General features: G+C 41.3%; 1 protein-coding gene across 2 annotated transcripts in view; it reads left to right on the forward strand.

The window, feature by feature from the left end:
• Positions 1-17,732, forward strand: part of AKR1A1 (aldo-keto reductase family 1 member A1) — a 539,772-nt gene that overhangs the window by 490,369 nt on the left and 31,671 nt on the right. For both annotated transcript variants that reach the window (XM_044085914.1, XM_044085915.1), the window contains exon 8: positions 8,004-8,090. In XM_044085914.1, coding sequence (XP_043941849.1) covers positions 8,004-8,090 — 87 coding nt within the window. The remainder of the gene's footprint in view (positions 1-8,003; positions 8,091-17,732) is intronic.

A 17,732-nucleotide genomic window follows, 5' to 3' on the forward strand; every position in this document is an offset into this window, starting at 1 on the left:
AGTGTAATAAAGTAACATTGAAACTATGGTGTGCTTGTGTCCACCATGTTCTTAAACTTGTCAAAGGCATTTGATACTGTCTCACACCAGCATCTGCTCGATCAACTGTTGTGAATAGGACTTTCACAATACTCATTGTCATGGTTTCTTAGTTACCTGTCTGGGAGGCAACAAGCCATTAAATGGCAACAAACCTACTCATCCTTTCAACCAGTTACTAAAGGTGGCCCTTAGGGCTCTATCCTGGGTCCTCTACTATTTTAATATATTTATTAATGACCTCCACACCTTCACTCACCATGCTAGTTTAGTTCAGCATGCAGATGACTCAGCATTAATATGTGTGGCCTCAACAATAAGTAAGCTCCAAGACATTACCCAAAAATCTTTCTCCTCTGTAGAAACCTAGCTGAAAGAATCAAACCTCCAACTCAACCCCATGAAAACTGAGTTAATGCTTTCCACCTCAAAAAGTTTCCAAAATCAAAAGCAATCGCAGTAAACTTCTAGGTGTTATAACAGGTGACAATTTCAAATATGACCACCATGTACTGTACACTTTTAAATCTACACACCAGAAACTAGGCTCCCTTTATAGGATCAATGGATTCCTTACAGATACTGCAAGAAAAACTCTAGCCACCACCTTCTTACTGCCGACTCGCTTATACACTGCTCCTATCCTAACAAACATAAACAATACTCAAAGAAAGAAACTTGCCTCCTGCTGCAGTAAAATAGCTAAATTTGCCAGCAGTCTCCCTCATAGGCCCCACCGTTGTCTTAGCTTGAAACAGTTAAACTTGAACTGCACAACTGTTTAACATATTCATAACCGTCTATAGCACACACACTCATTTATCATCCAGAAGAATGCCCTGCACTACAAAATGTATTACTACTCTACTGTCCGGGATGGGACCTCCATTCTAATAATAAATTCTTATTACTTACTAATAAATCAAATAATGTTGTAGGAGACTCACTCTACTCCCAATGTGTTGCTAAACTCTGGAATAGTATCCCCACGCAAATAACTTTCCAACAAACTCAGTAGTTTTAAACCACTGCTTAAGCAACATCTTAACCAATCCTGGTCCTGCACATGCTCATCACAGGATTAAAACTTTTTTACTGTATGATAATATCCAAATATTCTCCTTAAACATAATATTCTCAACCTCTTACTAAAATGACAAAACAATTTTTATACATAACTGCTGCTTGTACAATCCACTAAGTTGCATGTGTGCTTTCTGTTTAGTAACTTCCACCTCTGTAAACTCTTACAATGTGTATGTGTAAATGTAACTACTGTTTGTGTATAAATTTAAATAGAAATGTAACTCCTCTGTGTTTGACTGGAATTTAGTATAATGCAATGTAAGCAAATGGAGATTTTCTCCCTGGGCCTCTGCTGAAAAGGGATATTACCCAGTCAGACTTTCCTGGTAAACAAAGACAGACAAATAAATAAATTAATTACATTTTATGTTTTCCACTGTGTCCAGTCTTCAAAATCTGTGCAGTTTACTTCTAGTGTGTCAAGGGTAGCTGCTGCAGAGGCAAGTCTATGTTCTATCATCTGGGTTTTCCCAGACTTCTCTTGAATATTGTTAGCATGCCAAGAGAAGAGACCATCTTCAGTCCCCTGAAACCTGTATATTTTCAAATTGTTTATTTTGGTCAGCTGCTGGTATATTTTTGCTAACGCCAGCATAATTAGTTAGAACTTGTCCGAGTCCTTGTTGGGCATATGAGACCTCAGCTCAGTCACTGTGTTACTGCCTTGGTAGCTGCTTCATGGCATAACGTGGCACTTCCTCTTTGGGCCTTTCTTCTTCATGTCCATTACCAACATGCAAAAGTGTATTTTTCTTGCACCTTCCACAAGAATAAAGCATTATGCTATTAGCCAACCTTTATTTTGCCCAATTTATGGACTATTTTGCCTCATTCCCCTAGTACTGGCAGGCTACACACCATGCCTTTGCCACTTCACATCCTGTCAGTCCACCATCTGAATGAAGTGTCTGTCATCACAGCTTGCTGCTTCTTTATTTATTTTTAACTGTTTAATGATATAGAGGAAAATGCAGCATTCTTCAGCTGTCAGAGTCTTGTTGCATGTTCTTCATTTGGGTCCCTCGTGTCATTGAACTGTGAAATGCATCCAGATTTGGGTAGCATTACTTTGCTCTAGTCTTTTTCATCTTCTTCTCAAAGTTCTCAAGAATGACACTTAGGATTTGGTATGTGCATATTTGTAAGTTGTGCTCACAGAATTATCCTATTTTTTATTCCAGATGCATTTAAGGCACTGTATTTAAAAACAGCCCTATGAGTTTCTTTTATTTTTAAAATATCAAAAATACCTTTTTCATTCATGCCAAAACTTTTTTTATTGGCATTTAATGTTCTGTTTATATAGATTGCATTTGATTGTTCTATTTTCTATGTGCTCTGTCTAGCAGAATAATGCAAGCTTTACTGTAAATATAAAAAGTGCTTTTGTGTATGTGCAGCAAATGTAAAAGCGTGCTTTAGACGAATAAGAAGTGTACATTTTAGCATGGCAGATATTTACAGAATTAGGATCACAACATTACAGTGTGTAATATAGTAAGTGTGATGTGAGCTTCTTAGGAAGCAGTAAAAAAAGTGTCCATCTCTAGGTTGTAGGAGAAGGTGATCTGTTTTTAACTATTTGTTTCTTGCTGAAAGTGTCATCCTGTCACCGTATCTTTTTAAAAGTAACTGGAATACAAGTGCCACTAACTCTGGGGTTTCTTCAGAGTCATCTTGTCATTGGGTAGATAGCAGTGCTTCATTCCCTACAGGTACTGGGGTCTTAGTGTATGTTTCTTCTAGAAAAAAGAAACTTGTACCAATATTCTTTAGTGTGAGTTGCTGTCTTTATAGCTCATGTATTTTAGCTCTACAGAAGTATTAAAGCTGTTTTCAAGGTTATTTTGCATTTTAATGTGCAGTACCTTCTCATTTTATGCTGCATTATGTGATGCACCTTCTGTTCCAGAGTGGTTCACCTTCTTTTTTCGGAGTAACGGAGTACCACCCTCTCAACTTCTTTTCCTTTAGCACCTTTTCCTTCTTTAAGTTGTCTAGCCTCTGCAAAGTATTTAACTTCAGTTTTGTTTTTCATACTTTTAGGTACCTTAGTCTTTCCTTACTTGAGGATTTAGTCTTACCCTGGCAGATGTGGGTTTAGAAATCTGAACAGGTAATTGTTTTCCTAGTGAAATCTGTCTTACTGCTGCATTTCTTCCTCTCAACACCTGCCTGCTACTTGGAATCTTCCATTTCTGCGGCTTTGTGTTTTAGCTCGACAGAAAGTTTAGAATTCAGTTCAAGTTGTACATTTTCCATACTTTCCAATTCCATTTCTTTAGAATGTACCCTTTCAGTGTGTTTCTTTTTTGTTTTGCCAGCCAGTCCCAACTCCCTGCATTGCAACATTTTCAGGCTGCAATGAGTCATGCTGTTTTGTTTTGTAACACTTCTGTACTGTAATATTTTAGGGTGTAAGTCCCTTCGTTCTGCTGGTTTTGTTAGAGGTGTATTCTTTCATATCTCTCTAATTGGTGTAGGTTGTTGCTCTCTTGTGTATTCCTTGCCAGATGTTTGCATTTTTATGACTTTCTAAAAGTATGCCTCAATCCTTGTTTGATCTGTGTACTGCAGTGAAAGCGTCTGGTAGTTCCTCCACCAACGTACTTTTTCCAGGTTATCCAGAAGTGCATTTAGGCTTATTTATCTGCTGGTTCTCTTCTCCAGTGTTTAAAGGGGATACATTTTTCCTGTTGTCCGGTCATGTTGTATTGAGAGCAAAAACAATTGGATGGATTACATTTTCAAATGCAGTTTTTACTTTTGTACTTCGTAATAGGCTAATATTTATGACCATACATAGATACCATTTCTACTGCTTTGTTAATAATAGTTTTCTTATTACATACATGCATCTGTTTTATCAGAGTTACCTATTTCCTGAGTCTAATGTTCCTTGCAGTCCCCTACCATCCTTTAAGACATTGAGTTTCATTACCTCGGCAGTCACAGATTAAAAAATGCAGTTTGTTGTCATAGAGACACAACATCACTAATAGCATGCTTTATCATTATAACATTTAAGTTAAACCAGAATTATTTGATGCATGGTGCTTCTCATAATAATGGTTATTTGTATGTTAATGATTATTTAGATTCACAGGTAAGTACTAGGCTAGTTGCCCTTGCAGGCCATTTTACGCCTAGCCAGTTTCCCTTTTTGTGCTCGAAATAATCTATCCCATTTGGTTATAGATTGGTATTGCCCATCTCATGGTCGATAATTATATATTACCCCTATTGAGAATAACTAGAATCATACAATAGATAATTTGAGGGGATCCATGTATGCAATAAAGCATTTAGGAGCTGCATTTGTCCATTAGTAGTACAGGGAGCAGTCCAGGGGAAAATTTCTGTTACCCATCCATAGATCTAAGTTGCAGTTGAAAGTGGACAGGGATGAACTTTGTTTTATGTGGATGGGGGAGTATGTTCCACAGGAGCAGTGTCCTCTGTGAAATATACTTGTTTCTGTTGATGTTACAGAAGTAGTCTAGATCCCTAGATCAAGTATTTGATGCCATTTAACATGCCGATGTGCAGCAATCCATCAGTAGTAGGTTGGAGGTTGCCTTGTATGCCAGACACAGGTCACCTCTCAGCAGTCTTTAGGATACAGAGTACAGTAACAGGGCTTTAAGTCTGTCCATGTAGGACACGTTGCTTTGGCCTTGCATCCTTTTTAGTAAGGTACCTCTGTGGGCATGCTAGTTGTTGCATGTGTTTGGACAGCTACTTGCCAAAGGGGGCATTATATTCAGTGAATGGCCTAATGAGGGCTGAGTAAATGGGGACAAATAGGGGACAGTGATATCCCCAGATTTAGACACAAACTTTGTTTATAAGCTGTGCAATATAGAAGAACTTTCTTACAACAGTAGACATGCATTGGCCAAAAGTTAGGTCACTATTCACATAAGTTCCCAAATCCTAAACTGGGTCGATTGTTAGGGGTGTATTGTCAGTGTGGTAGTTCCCTAGGGTAGATGAGTTCTGAAAGGATACAGTAATGCATTTTTTGGCATATAGTTTCACAACATGATTTTGACACCAGTTATTTATTTGAGACAAACCTTTTACAGGATGGCTAAGTCATTTGGGTATTCAGTGACTGCTGCTAGCTTGCAGCCACCTACAAACATAGCCAGTACCCTTTGGCTATTGGCTTTTACTTTCCTGAAGTGTTGTTGTAGAAAGTACATTTTAAGGTATAGTACCTTTAACAAAGGATTGCCTAGTAAATTAGTGATGCAGTATCTGTTGTAATGAGTAACATTTTATTGGTTCCTCATTAAAACAGCAATTATGTTAGAGGATGTAATTCAATATTTGTAAGAACCAGTATAAAGCATAAGGCTGATGCACTAGTTTGTTGTTTTATTGTTTTAACAAAAATTACATTTCCAAGCTTCTTTTAAGACCAATAGTATTGTGTTTTGCATCCTCCCATGTCAGCTATTTCTGAAGTGGCATAGTTTCTGTGGTAGCCTTCTTGCCATCAGCTTGGTCACAATGACTGTCCCTTTGGCTGTAGCCATAATGGTCTATAGTAACTATTTCACTGTAGCATAAATAAATATTCCAGCAATACCACAAGACTGTCCATTTTTAGGGGAACTGTACTCAAGTTTGTATCAGTAGGTCTTAGTACTTTGACATTAACTGGTGTCAAAATGCTTGCCACTATCTATCAGTGTGGGAAATGAATGCAGGTGAGACCACCAGTCTTTATATATCTATATATATATATATATATATATATATTGTGGTTTAAGTCTTTTATAGGATCATAGGAAGTTACTAGGTTATTGGCCCTGATGCCATTATAAGCCTAGCCAAGAGTTTAGCCAAGTCAGCACCTGACGCCCCAGTCCAGCAGGGACACAGGTGGAATCCCAGGGGTGTATTTTCTGTTTCCCATCCAGTTATCCAGGTTGTACTTAAAAAGGGATAATGAGGTACTCTGCTCAACATGGAGAGGGAGTCTATTTCACAGATGGTGGAGCCTCCGGGACACAAATCTGTCCTGCCAACAAGTCCTGTTGGTGTCACAGACCAGGGTGAGATCGTCGTGCGGGTTAGTCGAGTGGAGTTTGACTTACAGATATGCAGCAGTTCCATCAAAGTTAGGTCTGAGATTGCTTTGTATGCCAGATAGAGGTCACCTCTGAGGAGTCTGTATGAAACTGAGAAGAGGGACAGGACTTTTAGCCTGTCAGTGTAGGATAGATGATTGAGGCCATGGATTCTCTTGGTGAGGAACCTCTGTGGTTTCTCCAGCTGCTGCATGTGCTTTGCGAGGTACATGCCAAAAGGGGCGCTGTACTCAATAATGGGCCTTATAAAGGAAGAATACAGGGATATTATGACCTCCTTGTCCCTGGATATGATACCCTTACTTATGTGGTAGGCCATGTAGAAACCTTTCCATACAACGGAAGCAACATGGTGGTCAAATGTCAGGTTGTTATCAAACTGGATGCCCAAATCCCTCACGACTGATTGCATGCTTAGGATGCTGTTTTGAATGTGATAATTTGTGGAGACATCACTCTCCCCAGAAGGGATGATGATGCATTTTTTGGTATTCAGCTTGAGGCCATGTTTCTGGCACCAGTCATTTGTTTGGCCACATCACTAGGGGAATTGATGACAGCGCCCAGCTTGCAGTCATCTGCAGACTTGGTCAGCCATAGCCCATTGGTTTTGGCCTGCACCTCAGAAAACTATATCCCAAATAACAGAGGTCCCAAGACCGATCCCTGTGGTATGCCATTCATTACAGGTGTACTACTTGAGGTGGCTTCCCCTGTTTTGACTAGTTGGGTTTTGTCAGTGAGCCAGTTTGCTACCCATCTAGTAACATACAGATTGATTCTGGAGTTCTCTGGTAAAACAGATTCCTTGGTCAGGTTCTGTTTTACTACGGATGATGGTTCTTCTCTGAGTTGCTGTTGTGGTCTCAATTTCTGTTTTCAGAGGGCAAATGTTCTCAGTCTTGGCTTCCCTCATCCATTTTTGATTACTTCATTTAGGAAACCTGCTCACCTAATACTAAAAGGTTGCTCCCTGTCTTAAAGAACATGACTGTTAACAGAAAAAAGTATTCTTACATAAAGTAACAGCACAGTAACTCAACATAATAGTTCTTGTAAAACTACTTACAGATATTGATACTGTTACTGCCACTGTTTACACATATTTGCAACTTTTTGGGTCATGTATACTACTCTAATTTGAGAAAGCCACTATGATGCATCAGATATTCGCACGCACGCATGGATACATATTTAAATATGCACACATACCTACACACATACACATAGGTACATGTTTCTGTGTGTAATCTGTATGTGTCTTTAGGCCACTACAGTGGTACTGTGATGTTTTTAGAGAACTTTACAGTGATAATATTAAATGTGTGAGTTAACATACTAAGCATTTGTAGTCCTGAAAGTGTACATCAGCTGTTGTGGCAGCTCCCCTGTCAGTGTCCTATTCCTGCTGTATCTATGAACTCTGACTGGACCTCAAAGGAAACCTTTAAACTTAACTGTATGTTATGTATTAAAAGAGGAGTTCTCAATATTTGTATTTTTATTTCAATTTTTTTCTTCTGTGATGATCTATTGAGATATAGTCTCATGTATAGTTTCATGGTAGACCCTTTTTCACAGTTTGCTATTTCCAAGATTTAGTAATAAAATTTCCTGTGTTTTGTCAAAAAAGTGTTAACTGTCATTATTGTTTATTGTAGGAGGATCTCATATGTGTGTATATATATATATGAAGATGTTTTTCAATCTTGCTTGCAGTCTGAACAGATTCTTACATGCTTTAGGATTAATATTTTGTATGTTTTTTTTTTCCAGATATCCAGTTTTTCACTGACTGAAGAAGAAATGGAGCAGATTGGATGCCTGGATAAACACTGGCGCTACATTGTTCCAACGATCACGGTAATTAGAACACAATTATTTTTAGAAATGTGGACTATAGTGGTGGATTGGGGACTGCTTGACCTGTCTAGTTTACCCATTCTCTGTGCTTAATAAATAGGATGCAAGTCTACTTTACCAACACCTGAACTGTCATCAGTTGCCTTGGGCCTGTTCTGGGCATTGTTGAATTTACTATCAATGAACCCAGAGTCTCCTCAAGAATTTGTTTAACCCATATATGACTGTGCGGGTCTACATCAGAGATTTTGCATTTATTTTCCAGGCTGTTCTTTGTTACTGTGTCAGATTATCAGATTACTTGCTGCAATGTCAACTGGGCAGGTTCACATTTCTTACCTTGCTTTTTCATGTCAAAACTGTTTTATTGTTAGACTGATTTTAGATGACTTTCCCACTATGAATTTATTTTGCTTTGGTTCTATGCCTGTGTGGCATGTACATTATTAACATTTCTTTAGAAATAATTCCTTGGCTTTTCTTGACACTGAGGTTACACTGACAGATGAATAGACTTCTGTGTGTATTCTTTGACTTACTGCTAGCCTTGAAAATAGAAATTAATTGTACATGCCTTCTTCCTCTGTATATTCTGGTACAGAATTTGTCCAAGATTTATTTACAAAGTTAACTAGAAGTGTGCATATCTATTTCTGTGGTGTGAATGAAGTCAGGTTCTTGGGTAAATTCTAGGAGTTTATATAGATTCACTTATTCCCCTTCTGTCAGCACCCCCTTCTAGTCCAGCGTGTTTTTTTTTTGTGGTTTGGATATGGAACACTCCCTCCTTTTTCTCTTGTACAAACTCTGCATGTTTTAGTCAGAATTTCATTGTTACTGGACTTCAAAATGTTTTTCTTTTCCTCACATGTACTGCATAACCTCCCCTGGAGGCTAGAGGAAGGACGTTCTTTAATGTGATAGGTTCATAGGTGTGTACTAGACTAATGGCCACTAGGGACTTTTAATCCTGCTCATGCACCCCACATCTCTGACAATTTCTGGTACCTTTCTAAGTATAAACAGGAGCTTGAGAGATGAAACATGTACAGATAGGGGCCTGAGAATTGAATCATTTACAGGCTGCTTGTATCCATTAGACACACAGGTGCCAAACCAGGGTTAAGTTTCCTTTTCCCTATCCAATTATCCAAGTTACACTTGAATTGGTTCAGGGAGGAACTCTGCTTCAAATGGATGGGGGGAGCCTATCCCAGAGAAGGTGTAGTCTCTGGGGCACATACTGTCTCTCCAGCAGGCCCTATTTATATCACAAGCAAGGTTTAAGTCATTAGAATAGACAGTTATGGTGCTGTTTGTTTTGTGGATATGGAGGATGTCCCTTAGCGTGGAGTCTGACAATGCCTTATAGATCTCCTCTCAACAGAATATTGGGGACCGAATACATGGATAGAGCTTTGAGGTAGTCTGAGTAGGACATGTTACTTATGCCCTGTATTATTTTGGTGAGGAATCTATGTGGACGTTACAATTTTTGGGTGTGCTTAATTAGATACATACCAAAGGGCATTGTGCTCAATGATGGGTCTGATGAATGCTGAATATAGTAGAAGAAAATGACCTCCTTGGACCTAGAAGTCATAACTTTGTTTATACGTTGCACAACATGCGATGATTTCCTCACTACAGTAGACACATGATGGTCATAGGCTAGAGTATTGTCTGTGTGTGTCCTTAAGTCCCTGACTATTGAGTCGACTGTTAGGAGTGTGTTGTCAGTATGATATTTACCAGGTGTGGATGACTTCTCGAAGGATACTATCATACATTTCTTGGTATATAGTTTTAGTCCATGGCTCTGCCACAGGTTATTTTTCTGTGTCTGCCCTTCTTGGAGAACATTAGTGTCAGTGGGGGAGTCTATGACTGCTTCTAATTTGCAATTGTCTACAGAATCTGGTCAGTTAGAGGCCATTAACATTGGCCTTGACTTCATAGAAATAAATGCTAAAAAGGAGTGGTCCAAGGACTGATCCCTGAGGGACCCGACTTGTGACTGGCTTCTTTTTAGAGGTGGACCACTAGTTATAACGTTTAGGTTTCTGTCAGTGAGCCCACTGGCTTATCCACTGGGTGACATAAGGGTTTATAAGTAACCTCTTGTGTTTATCAACAATGGCTTCATTCATTGCTTTGGTGACCATCTGAGAGAAATCCACCAGGTTGAGTATGCATGACATATAAACCCTGACGAAACCAGACTGGGTTGAGTCCAGTGTCTGGAGGTTTCCTATGTCATTATTGATCATTTCCACGATAATTCTTTCCATGACATTGCATATGAGACTAGTGAGACTTATGGGTTTGTAGATGGCTGACCCTTGTGCAGAGGAATTGCTGTTCTTCATTTATGAGGCAGAAAGCCTGTTTAGAGGCTACAGTTAAGTAGTAATTCCAGACGGCCTGATGGGTCATGTTTCATGCCATTAAGAAGGAATCCTGGGATATTGTTAGGGCCCATCAATGCAGTGATCTTGGCCTTAGAGAGAGCATTGAGGCCATATTCCCTAGTGCTAGTAGGGGGAGTTATATTTGATAGTATTTCTTGAGTGGGTGTTAGGTATTTCTTGAAGGGATGTTGGATAAAGTTAGAGCTAAATTTGTCTGTCAGCAGGTTTACTATATTTTCTGGCTTAGTATAGGTGGCTGCATTAACAATGAGCTCTCAACACAATTGTGTATTGCCTTTAAGGTTGCAAACATAGTTCAACAATACCTTGTGGGTGCCCTTGGCCCGGCAGGCCAAATGTATTTCAAATTTGGCTTTGGTACATTTTATTTGTCATCTGAGTTATTTAATTTGCTCAGAGTGCTTTTATTCTATTTTTGTTATGACTTTTTTCCTTCTGGTATACAGCCTATTGATGTAGTGATTCCACCTGGCTGGCTTGATTTTTTGAGTTAGTTCTGTACTTATTCCTGGTAGGTACTTGTGCCTCTGTGGAGATATTAGCATGCGTGTAAAGTGTTTCTGTGAACAGTTCCCCCTAGTCAGCAATGTTCTCAAGGGAACTGAAATTTTCCCAGGTTATCACTTATTAGTAGGAAGGTAGCCTTAGAGTAGTGCCTGAACATTCATGGGTTAGCTGCATTCAGGGTTATATTCTTACTTCATAGGAGACCATTTTGTGATCTGACCCTACCAGAGAGGGCATTATACTAGAGGGTATACAGCACTCTCCTGTATTACTGAGGACCAGATCTGGTATGTGTGTGCCCCCGGTTGGCATATTAACAGACCAGTCCAGGGAGATTGTAATTACAAAATCCAGGAGTCTGCGTCTTCATATTTGGTGTCATATATGATTCCCAATTAATAGTGGGCAAAGTCACCCATTAATATGGCATTGGATTGGAAGAGGAGTGTTTCAAGTAAGCTTAAATACATGTTATGAGTTTCCTGGGTTATAGTGGGGGGGGGTCTATAGCTTGTAAGGAAGTGGGATGAGATTTTGCCTGTGGTGATTGACTGTGGAGAAGCTGAAGTACATCATCCTGTTTGATCAGCCCTCAGGTGTATTTATTTTGATATAAATAGAGACACCTCCGCTGTTAGTCCTTGTCTGTGCAGTAGCTGGTCTCAATGTATGGTAGGCATTATAGCCTTGCACAGCCAGTGTGCTCTTCATGGCTTTAAACCATGTCTCAGTGACTGACTGCACAGATGTTAGTATTCTTTAGGATAAGGAGAGCTTGTAGGGAGTGGAATTTCTTGTTTAGACTCCTAGCATTGAGCAGTAAAACATTTAGATTTTCTTGGCTTGGATTTGCTATGTGGAAGTACTTTCAGTTGTTTGGCATTGTCTAAAAAAAGAAAAGTATGAGGAGGACTGCAATTTTTTTTTCTTTCTCTCTTGTGTACTGCATAACTACCCTTGGAGGCTAAAGGAAGGAAGATCTTTAATGTGACATCTGCTTAGTATCTCTTTCCGCAAAACTTGATTGACTCGCATTTGAGTGGCATAATGCTGCTGCTTACAAGTGTGACCCTGTAGTGTATCTCTTGCTTTAAGAAGCTTCTGCCTTGTACATCAAACCCCACCCCCAAAACCATTTTATTTTAGAGAGTCATAGAAAAGGGTTTTTATGTCATCATCTGTCAGCATTACACATGCATGTTACCTCCATTTCCTTGCACCTGAAGTTGTTAATTTTTGTCATGAGCAGTCCTTCTGTTCATCAGGCACTTTTGCTTTGGTTCCCCAATGACACTTGGGTATGTAGACATACTTAAAATTCTTGCTACCCTTTCTGAGTACTTAATAATCCTCCCCCTGCTCCCCCCCCCCCCCGATCAAGCTAGTCCATACATGATAACTATTGGGTAGGTGTGTCTTTAGCCATCCAGTTATCAAGATTAAAGTAGCCAGGGTGGTACTTTGTTTAACCTGTAGGGGTACTTATTACATAGCCCGTAAATACTTTGAGGTTAGGAACCTGTCCCTCTAGCGAGTCTTGTTTATTTGTTGTTCTGGATATAGAATGCTAGTGTGGATGTTCTTCGTGTTTCACTGTTGCAGTCATTACATTTGGGTAATCCTGCTGGCAGGTTGCCCTCGGCCAGCCTGAATTCCAAAGTCTTGGGTCCTGCATCGGCTGCTTTCACCCCTTCGCTGACGTCAGGTCGTCAGGGGTATAAAAGAAGCAGCCGATGCCATTTTCTTCTGTCTTTCTTGCCGTGAGATGCCCGAAGCAGAAGCAGTTTGCAAGTGCCGGTCGGCCGACTCCTGAGATTTTCGTATTTGAGTTTCAGATCCAAAGACTTCAATAAAGCTAAGTACCCCGTTGGGGAAACTTTTTTCTTGCTGCAGACCGATGTCAGAAAAAGTTAATAACTGTATTTCTTGTGGGAAGCAAATACCTAATAAGGATTTTCATTCTTACTGTATTCCTTGCCTAGGCCCTGATCACAACGTTTCTGGTTGTCGGTTTTGTGCTAGATTTAACCAACGCACTATTAAGCGTCGGTATGATTTTGCTTTAACCTTTTTTGGACACCGATTTAATTATCCTGAAATGTCATCGGATAGCCATCCGACTACCAGAGTTTACAAAAAATGCAAAGAAAAAGAAAAACAACTGAGGCCCAAAACCGATGACGAAGCTTCTCCTATGCCAGTCACCGGTTCGCCGATTCTCAGTGAGGTGCTTTTGCGGCCCCTGACGCCCGCTACTTCAGGCCGCTACCGACTCCCACGTGGAGTCGGCCATGCCACTGGCTACTCCAGTTATTGGAGCCTCGGATGCTAATCCCTCAGATGGGTCTGGAGCCACTGAGCAGGTACCGGCTTCTGAGGGTGTATTCAGACCTAAACATCTTTACGTTAAAACGACTTCAGCTTCAAAGGCAAAGACTAAAGCACCTTCTAAAGCAAGGAAACAAACTCAAGAGCCACATGGACAGGCCTCTATGCCCAAAAAACAAATGCTGAAAATGGGTTCCCATCCCCCTCTTGATAAGAGGCCTAGGCAAGACACTGACTATGAATCTTCAGATCAGGTTTCTATTTCTTCTGATTCCTCTTCTTAGGTTCATAGGTTCATACTAGGCTATCTGCCCTAGGGCATTTATAAGCCTAGCCAGAGTGTGTTTGGCTTTCGCCACCCATTTTAAATTAATTTTGCTATGCCCTTTTTCGAGGTTAGTATACTGTGCCTCTGTCTAACAGTGACACAGAAGTGATACCCGGGGTAAACCTACGATCTCCCATCCACTCATCAAGATTCCTCTTGAAGAGAGTCAATGAGGGACTCTGCCTAACCTGGACTGGGATTTTATTCCAGAGTGAAGGGAGCCTCTGGGTTATGAATCTGTCCCTCCAGCATGTCCTATTTATTTCAGTGCTGAGGTTCAAGTCTCTCAGGCACGTAGCTCGATGGGATTTGGATTTTCTGAGGCGCAGCATGTCCATTAATTCCGGGTTGGACATGGCTTTATACGTCAGGCACAGATCACCTCTGAGCAGGCGGTATGCCACTGAGTAGAGCTGGAGTTTCTTTAACCGGGCAGCATATGGCATCTGTTTGAGCCCTTTGATCCTCTTGGTGAGGTACTTTTGGGGTCTTTCCAGTTGCTGCAGGTGTCTGGTAAGGTACATCCCAAAAGGGGCATTGTACTCAATTATGGGCCTGATGAGGGATGAGTAAAGAGGCACGATGACCTCCCTGATCTAAATGTGAATCCCTTCATGATTAGGTGGGCTATATAAAATGTTTTTCTAACCACTTTGGCCACGTGGTTGTCAAATGAGAGATTGCTATCAACTTGGGTCCCCAGGTTCCTAATTACTTCTTCTGTACTTAATGAATTACCACCTATGTGGTAATTTGTGGGCACTTTGTTTTTGCCAAAAGGGATGACTATACACTTTTTGGCGTTTAGCTTGAGGCCATGGCTCTGGCACCAGTTGTCTGTTTCTATGAGGCCCTTTTGGAGGATGCTTGTGTCGGCTGGAGAGTCGATTATGGCGCCCAGTTTGCAGTCATCTGCGAACTTGGTCAGCCACAGTCCTTCCGTGTTGGCCTGTACCTCTGAGAAATATATACCGAACAAGAGAGGTCCCAGGACTGAGCCTTGTGGGACGCCATTTGTAACTGGTTTGGAGTCTGACATGGCTCCAGCAATTCTAACCATGTGGGTTCTGTCCTTGAGCCAGTTTGCAACCCATCTAGTGACATAGGGGTTTATATTTAAGCTGGTGAGCTTATCTATAATGCCCGAGTGGGGTACTGTATCGAAGGCTTTTGCGAGGTCCAGGTAGGCTGTGTGGACAACCTTCCCCTCGTCAATGGCCTTGGTGACTGTTTCAAAGAAATCAACCAGGTTTAAGAGGCAGGATCTGCCCTTAACAAAGCCGAACTGGGTAGGATCCAGTGTCTGTAGGTCCCCAATATCTTTATTTATGAGGTCCATGATGATCCTTTCCATAGCTTTGCAGACCAAGCTAGTCAGGCTTGTGGGGCGATAGTTTCCAGGAGAGGCACCACTGTTGCTGTACGCCACTCTTTGGGTACATATCCTGTAGTAAGGCTGAGACTGAACACCTGGTGAATCTGGGCATACTGGGGCAATGCAGCAATTGCCTCATGTACACAGACAACCCTCTCCTCCTACCACCCAACACTACAACCTGTGAGAGATGCACTTACATAGCCAAAATGGAAGCAAAGCTCTCTTCACCCAAGATTGTGCTAAACAGTCAAGAGGAGAAGGTTAACACCCACACTACACCTCAAGCAACACATAGCCCTTCTAAACCCGCACCACCAACACCCACATATAGCAACACTAAATCCACATATGCAGAGGCCCTTAACTGTAACCTGCCCAAGCAACAAAGACCTCTGAAGCTGAAACGCAAACAAACACCAATCACAACCAATGTGTCACATAGTTCACAACACCAGTGTGCCACCCAGCAACAGCCCCTAAGGCAAGACAATGTACCTAACACTTTAGTCATAGGTGACTCTATAGTCCGGCACACTGATGTCCCTCTCACCAAGTTGAATAAGGAGAAAATTACAGTCAGCTGCCTGTCGGGTGCCAGGATCCACCACATAACGCATGCACTGAAGTCACTCCACAACAAGTACAAATATGACTCTGTCATTGTCCATGTTGGAGTGAATGATTTGAGACGTACCTCCCTGGACTACATGAAAAGAGACATGGAAGAGCTCTCGGATCATGTGGCCCAGGCAGGTATCACCCTAGCCCTGAGTAGCATCCTGCCTTCGCCCAGAATGATACCCCACAATATAAGGATAAAATGATTGACTTCAACAATTGGCTAAGCTTATGGTGTCATTCAAAGGGGATCCAGTATCTGTCTGCCTGGGATGACATGATTGACAGACCATGATGCTTTGCCAGAGATGGTCTGCACCTGTCGCCCCTGGGATTCAGATTACTGGCTAAGGCTCTTGCCACCCCTATAGTGCCTTTTTTAGGCAAACTTCAAAGGACAAAACCACCACTGTAACAGGTACAAGCATGCAAAATCTGAAGGTAATACTACTCAATGCTAGAAGTCTAAACCTCAAAACGCACACTCTCGAGGTACTCCTAAAAATGGAGAACATCGATATCTGTGCAGTAACTGAGACCTGGTTCAAGGCTCCAGAGAGCACCCCTGCAATACCAGGCTACAACTCTTACCACACTTTTCGGCCACCAAACCAGGACCTTAACACTAAAGGTGGAGGAGTGTCAATATTCACCAAGGATATTCACACCACCAGGCTAGTTGGCCAACACAATGTGTCTGAAATTCTCCAGGTGCAACTAACACTAGGTAAGACTGCATTCCAAATTGTAGCTTGCTACAGATCCCCCACCATACCCCAAGATTCTCACTACACCTTTCTAAACATACTGGAAAATATTAAGATAGAACCAAACACCCTAATACTGGGTGATTTTAACTACCCTGCCATTAACTGAGAAAACTACTCATGTCCCAACACCTTTGCGCAACGGTTCTTGGAATTCATAAATTTCAACGCCCTGGATCAACTAATCCATAGTCCCACCAGGGGCTCCAATATCCTAGACCTGGTCATTACCAACATGGGAAATCAATGCTCCATACCTATGGTCACCCCCTCGTTAGTCAGGTCTGACCATAAGCTAATCACCCTTAACATCCACATCCCACCCCCAGTAAAGAAACCACCATAAAAAACTTCTCCAAAGCCAACTTCATGCTACTCAAGTCAGAAGTGACAAACTTCATGACACCCATGCAGACGGAACTGAAAGTTCAACTGCTGAATCCTACACTAAGGCACTGTACGAGCACATCCACTCATGCATGAATCGTGCCATCCCAAATAGAACCAAAATGCTCTCATCCAAAAAAGGAAGCCAATCTGGTGGTCCCCTGCCATAAACAAACTTTACAACAAAAGGAAGAAACTTTTGCAGAAAAGAGGAAAATCCCAGGATGCAAAAAAACTCCCTTACTAGCCTCAGTAAGCAACTGAGATGCCTCATAAAATCCTCCAAAGCTAGTTACGAAAATAAAATTGCCAAAGATTCCAAAGACAACCACAAAGCATTCTATAACTATGTCAAGAATCTAAATGGCAATGCTCAGATCTGCTCTGAGCTAAAACAGAATGGCATTAAATATACTGATCCGAAGGATATTGCCAATATCCTGGCAGATCGATTCAGTGCCAACTTCACCCCTCTCACCCCTAAATGGCCCATCTCAATACCGGAAGATTGCCAAATTCCAGTAATAACGGCCACACACGTACAAAACGCACTCTCTAAAGCCAAGAATACAGCATCCATGGGACCAGATGACATCCCGGGCTGTGTACTACATGAACTACAATATGAACTGGCACCTCACCTAAGTGTCATGTTTAATCATAGCCTCACATCAGGTTTCATGCCCACTGAGTGGCGCAGAGCTACAGTTATCCCAATCCACAAGGGGGGATCCACCTTGGATCCCGGAAACTACCGTCCCATCAGTCTGACAAGCCTTATCTGCAAGGCCATGGGGCGTGTTATCATGGAACTTATAAACAAAGACATTGGCAACCTTCAAACACTGGACCCCACCCAGTTTGGGATTGTGAAGGGCCGATCTTGTCTCCTGAACC

The sequence above is a fragment of the Protopterus annectens genome, chromosome 10.part0 (assembly GCF_019279795.1).
Source record: "Protopterus annectens isolate FY-2018-M chromosome 10.part0, PAN1.0, whole genome shotgun sequence".
In the NCBI taxonomy this organism is placed as follows: domain Eukaryota; kingdom Metazoa; phylum Chordata; order Ceratodontiformes; family Protopteridae; genus Protopterus; species Protopterus annectens.